Consider the following 5260-nt stretch of genomic DNA (forward strand, 5'->3'; position numbering starts at 1 on the left):
TCATAGGTCAAAGAGCGACCGACTTTGGGCACCGCTGCCTCGCGGTAACACCATAGAGAACCCAGGTGATCCTCAGCTGCAGAACTCTGCTCAAGGACCTCGCGTCTCGGAGTCGGGCGGGGAGAAGCTGGGTCGGCCCTGCAGAGAGCCCCCTGCGGGAGGGGCGAGATGGCGCGCCGAGCTTGGCGACCGAAGCGGATTATTGTGGGACTGCACAAACGCAACCCCATCCAAGGAGTTCTGCCAGGAGCACCACCGCCTGCATTGCGTCGGATCTGACCGTTTGCAATGTGAAATTCCCGCGGAAGGTCGCGGCCAGGGACTGTGCGTGTGCAGGGCTGTGGACCCCAAGGGAAGCAGAATCGGTGGTCGGCTTTGCTAGCAGAAGGAAAAGGCTGGGCTGGCAAGGGTGGGAACCAAATGACAACCCCCCTCTGCTGAACCACCCCCTCATATTTTCCATCTACCTCCTCTCTCCTGCCCTCCCCCGCCCGCCCCAACCCACGCCCGGGTGGGCCAATCGCTGCTCCGCATTCCAGGCGCTTTCTCAGGTTTCTGCTGATCTTGCAGCGCCCAGAAATGGACCGAGCGGACCCGTCGCCGCACGCACCCTGCTCCACTCTGCGCTCCTAACAGCTCCCGGCGCGCCGCGCAGACTTGGCGAGGTCCGCGCGGGGGTGCAGGAAGCGCAGGGCACCCGAGAGCCATGTAGACCCAGGCTCTTGCTCGCCCGCCTCCTTCGGGATCGAATCAAGGGCTCCTGTAGTGCTCGGAGGGGGCGAGAGTGCTGTTTATCGTCATTTGCTTCAGAGCTTCGGGAGAGGGTGGCATTTTGATTTTCCGCCCCGCATCCTCCGGAACTCCCTGCACCAGAAGAGAGGACACAGACTCCGGGCTGCTGGCAACGGGTGAGAATGGGGGTAGGGCATAGACATTTCCCCCGTAGCTGCTCAGCAAAACGATTATCCAACTGAAGGGGCGTAGGACAAGGGGCGAGGGCTGCGAGTTTGCCCCGGCGCCTCTCGGATGCTGCGGCGACGGCGGCCGCGACTCCCGCCCGGGTACTGCAAAGCCAACCTGCCGCATTCGGACTCGGGCTCTCCGCGGATTCAGCACCAGCCCTGCGCCAAACCGGCCGGCCAGGTAGGGGGCTCCCCATTTTGGGGCTGCAGAAGCGGGGATTGGGGCGATGGGTTGGGGAAGCCGAGGGTGTGGGGGTGCTGCCTGGGACCTGGAGCTCCCCCCGCGTCTCTCGGCGCTTTTCCGATCTCTAGTTTAACGAAGTTGGAAGCAGATCGGCTGTTGGGCATTGGGGAAAGTGGGATGGGAGAACCCCAAAGTTGGATTTCCGGGTGTCTGCGTGTGTCTGTCTGTGTGTATGTCCAGCAAAAGTCCAGTGCTTTCTTAAAAAAAAAAAAAAAACTAGAGGTCTGTGCTCTCAGTGTCTGTAGGTCCGTCCCATCTGAATGCTTCTGATTTTCTACCCCCGTATCACTTTCTATTTCTCTGCAGCGTCCATCGATCGCCCTGGTGGGAGCTTAGAAGGCGGCGGGCGAAGAGGGGTAGGAGGGGGGAGAGCCAGGAGAAGCAAAGGGGGTGTCAGGCGAGGGGATCTGCTCAGCTGGCTCTGCACCCGGTCCTAGGAGAGCTCGCGGAGGGGAAGGGAGGCCAGGGTGACCCCTGAAACGATGGCCCGGCCCGCTAGAACAGCACTGCGTTAAGGCACCTCAGAGCAGGAAGAAACACCAGCCCTCCCCCCACCCTAACCCTGGGCAAAAAGCTGCACCTTGGGCCGCAGGAAGGGGGATTGCAAACGGAGCAAAAGGCAGGGTGGAAGGGAAGGGAACCAGAAGCAAAGTCGCAGATCTCTCGACCTGCCGGCTTTGAAGGCCCTCCCCCTGAGCGTGGGGGAGACGAGCACTGCGGTGGGGGGGGCGCTGGGGTCCCCCCCACCCTCTCTCTTCGTCCTTCCTACCGCTGGCCCTCTCCTGGTCTCTCACCCCTGCACCCGGCTTCCACCATGACGGTGATGTCTGGGGAGAACATGGACGAGGCATCGGCCGCCCCGGGCCACCCCCAGGATGGCAGTTATCCCCGGCCGGCGGACCGCGACGACCACGAGTGCTGCGAACGCGTGGTGATCAACATCTCTGGGCTGCGCTTCGAGACGCAGCTCAAGACCCTGGCGCAGTTCCCCAACACGCTGCTGGGCAATCCTAAGAAACGCATGCGCTACTTCGACCCCCTGAGGAACGAGTACTTCTTCGACCGCAACCGGCCCAGCTTCGACGCCATCCTCTACTACTACCAGTCCGGGGGCCGGCTGCGGAGGCCGGTCAACGTGCCCCTGGACATGTTCTCTGAGGAGATTAAATTTTACGAGCTGGGCGAGGAGGCCATGGAGAAGTTCCGGGAGGACGAGGGCTTCATCAAGGAGGAGGAGCGCCCCCTGCCCGAGAAGGAATACCAGCGCCAGGTGTGGCTGCTCTTTGAGTACCCAGAGAGCTCGGGGCCCGCCAGAGTCATCGCCATCGTCTCAGTCATGGTCATCCTCATCTCCATCGTCATCTTTTGCCTGGAGACTCTACCTGACCTGAAGGATGACAAGGACTTCACAGGCACTGTCCACCACATTGACAACACCACGGTTATCTACAATTCCAACATCTTCACGGACCCCTTCTTCATCGTGGAAACTCTATGCATCATCTGGTTCTCCTTTGAACTGGTGGTGCGCTTCTTTGCCTGCCCCAGCAAGACAGACTTCTTCAAAAACATCATGAATTTCATTGACATCGTGGCCATCATCCCCTATTTCATCACCCTGGGCACCGAGATAGCTGAACAGGAGGGCAACCAGAAAGGCGAGCAGGCCACTTCGCTGGCCATCCTTAGGGTTATCCGGTTGGTAAGGGTTTTTAGAATCTTCAAACTCTCCCGCCACTCTAAGGGCCTCCAGATCCTGGGCCAGACCCTCAAAGCTAGTATGAGAGAGCTAGGGCTGCTTATTTTTTTCCTCTTCATCGGGGTCATACTGTTTTCTAGTGCAGTGTACTTTGCTGAGGCGGAAGAAGCTGCGTCGCACTTCTCCAGTATCCCCGATGCTTTCTGGTGGGCGGTGGTGTCCATGACCACTGTAGGATACGGTGACATGTACCCTGTGACAATTGGAGGCAAGATCGTGGGCTCCTTGTGTGCCATCGCTGGTGTGCTGACAATTGCCCTGCCCGTACCTGTCATTGTGTCCAATTTCAACTATTTCTACCACCGAGAAACTGAGGGGGAAGAGCAGGCTCAGTTGCTCCACGTTAGCTCCCCTAATTTAGCCTCTGACAGTGACCTCAGTCGGCGCAGTTCCTCTACTCTCAGCAAATCTGAGTACATGGAGATCGAAGAGGATATGAATAATAGCACAGCCCATTATAGACAGGCCAATATCAGAACTGGCAATTGCACCATAGCTAACCAAAACTGCGTTAATAAGAGCAAGCTACTGACCGATGTTTAAAAAGCCCCACTTAGCAGCTTGAAAGACTTAAAACAAAACTCTAGTGACCCATGTCACTCTTTGTTGATACTTTACTAAGTAGTCTTTGAATGCTCTATTTAATTCTCAATGCATTGTTGCATTGTGGATTTTGGGGGTGGCCAACCAGAAGCTTCCAAGATCCATGGGGGGGAAAAAAAAGAAACTATTTTCATTTTATTAAAAAATGGAAAAAGAAAGTGTATTTTCTAAAACTGGTTAAAAAAAATTCTGTCCATGAGCTAGATAAAATAAGATTCATATGCTTCCACATACTGAAACATTTGTAATCCTTGGACTTCTTTAACTTTTTTCTTTTAACTAAAAACCAGATGATCACTTAGAAATATAAAATTAAAAGTTGCATGGGACTTTAATAGACTATCTTTGCAAACTGCATAGCACATTTAAAACAGTGCATCTGATGTATTATATATAACATGATATACCAGCCAAATGGGCAATGAACAAATGTTTTATTTTGATCAACCAAACTGCATCTTACAAGGTGAAAAAAAAAGCAAATAAAATTACTTAAGACTGGTTTACAAAGCACCTTATCAATGTGATACTGGTCCTGGTATGTAGGAATTTTCCTTCTGCCCCATTTCTCTTCTATCCAAGCTATTCTCTAAGAAAAAGATATTGAATTAAATCAATTGATTCATCTGCAGTACTAAGTTTCTCACCTGCAGGTGAGTCCAATGCAGGTCTTTTCTCAATGGTCCTGTACCCTGACCCTTGGCCTCTAGAACTGGATGTAAACCTTAGCCTCCTTATTGCAAGAGAAAAAAAATGGAGTTAAATGTCAGCATGTTTGATTCCGATAATATTTATTTTATAATCGCATGCCAAGAACATTAACTCAAACAATAGGGGATAAGCTTACGTTTGAATCAACTCTTCTAAAAACAGATCCTTTTTCATTTGCATTCACCAAAAGTGCACTCCTTCATTTATTAACTATTTTATTAGTAAATAAAGTACTGTATTTAAGTGCATATGTTAGTCAGATGGGAACAGTAACTTTTTTGGAGCTCAAAGCATGTTATCTTATTCAGCATTATGGCCTATTTGATTAAGGTGTACCTTGAATTAATTAATGCATGATTTCAGTAAAAAAAAAAATGAAAATAATAAAAATTACAAGTCTGTGGGATGAAGGGCCCAAAGAAATAATGGGGGTGGGGGTGGGGGGCATTCAGTCAATTTTCCTGCCTTTGCTCAGGGAAATGTCAGGTTTCTGTGCAGGTGTAGGCAGAGAGAGGACCAATATGCCATTCCTTAAAAGGAAGCTATGTAGAAAACTAAATAAGTCATCAAGGTATATATAGCAACACCTAAGAACAAATATTCTTTCTAGCTGAAGATAAACAAGCAAAACAAACACAAACAAAAAAGGTGCAATACTGCATGTTTTTTGGTGCATTCTTAAGATGTAAATGAAAATGTTTATCTATCGTATGCATCCAAAGCAGAGCTTTTTTGCAGTCATGATTTGAAGTCTGTAGAGACTTTAATCCTCCCCTGGAGTCTCCCTGAAGAAACTTAACCAATTGATTTAATAGTTGCTTAGTGCCTTTATCCTGTACCCACAATGAACTGCAGAAAGTGCCTCCATTCACACAGCTGAGAAGTTATGTAACAAAGGGAGGAAGGGTTGGGGCACAGATATTTTGCTTTTTCTTTTTCCATCTTCGCCGTTTCACTTCACCACTGTGGGAAGACCACACC

At 51.0% G+C, this 5260-nt stretch overlaps 1 protein-coding gene across 1 annotated transcript; it reads left to right on the forward strand.

Annotated features, from left to right (window-relative positions):
* Window positions 1–257: 257 nt before the first annotated feature.
* On the forward strand, window positions 258–4046 carry KCNA1 (potassium voltage-gated channel subfamily A member 1). Its single transcript, XM_016150129.2, has 2 exons — window positions 258–1143; window positions 1513–4046. Exon 2 carries the CDS (start codon window positions 2021–2023, stop codon window positions 3506–3508), a length of 1488 nt encoding a protein of 495 aa, XP_016005615.1. The 5' UTR covers window positions 258–1143; window positions 1513–2020; the 3' UTR covers window positions 3509–4046.
* The last annotated feature ends 1214 nt before the right edge of the window (window positions 4047–5260 follow it).

Source organism: Rousettus aegyptiacus, unplaced genomic scaffold, assembly GCF_014176215.1.
Source record: "Rousettus aegyptiacus isolate mRouAeg1 unplaced genomic scaffold, mRouAeg1.p scaffold_m13_p_2, whole genome shotgun sequence".
NCBI lineage: Eukaryota > Metazoa > Chordata > Mammalia > Chiroptera > Pteropodidae > Rousettus > Rousettus aegyptiacus.

Coding starts and splice junctions, on each gene's coding strand:
- KCNA1 (XM_016150129.2), top strand. CDS start 2,021: ATGACGGTGATGTCTGGGGAGAACATGGACGAGGCATCGGCCGCCCCG.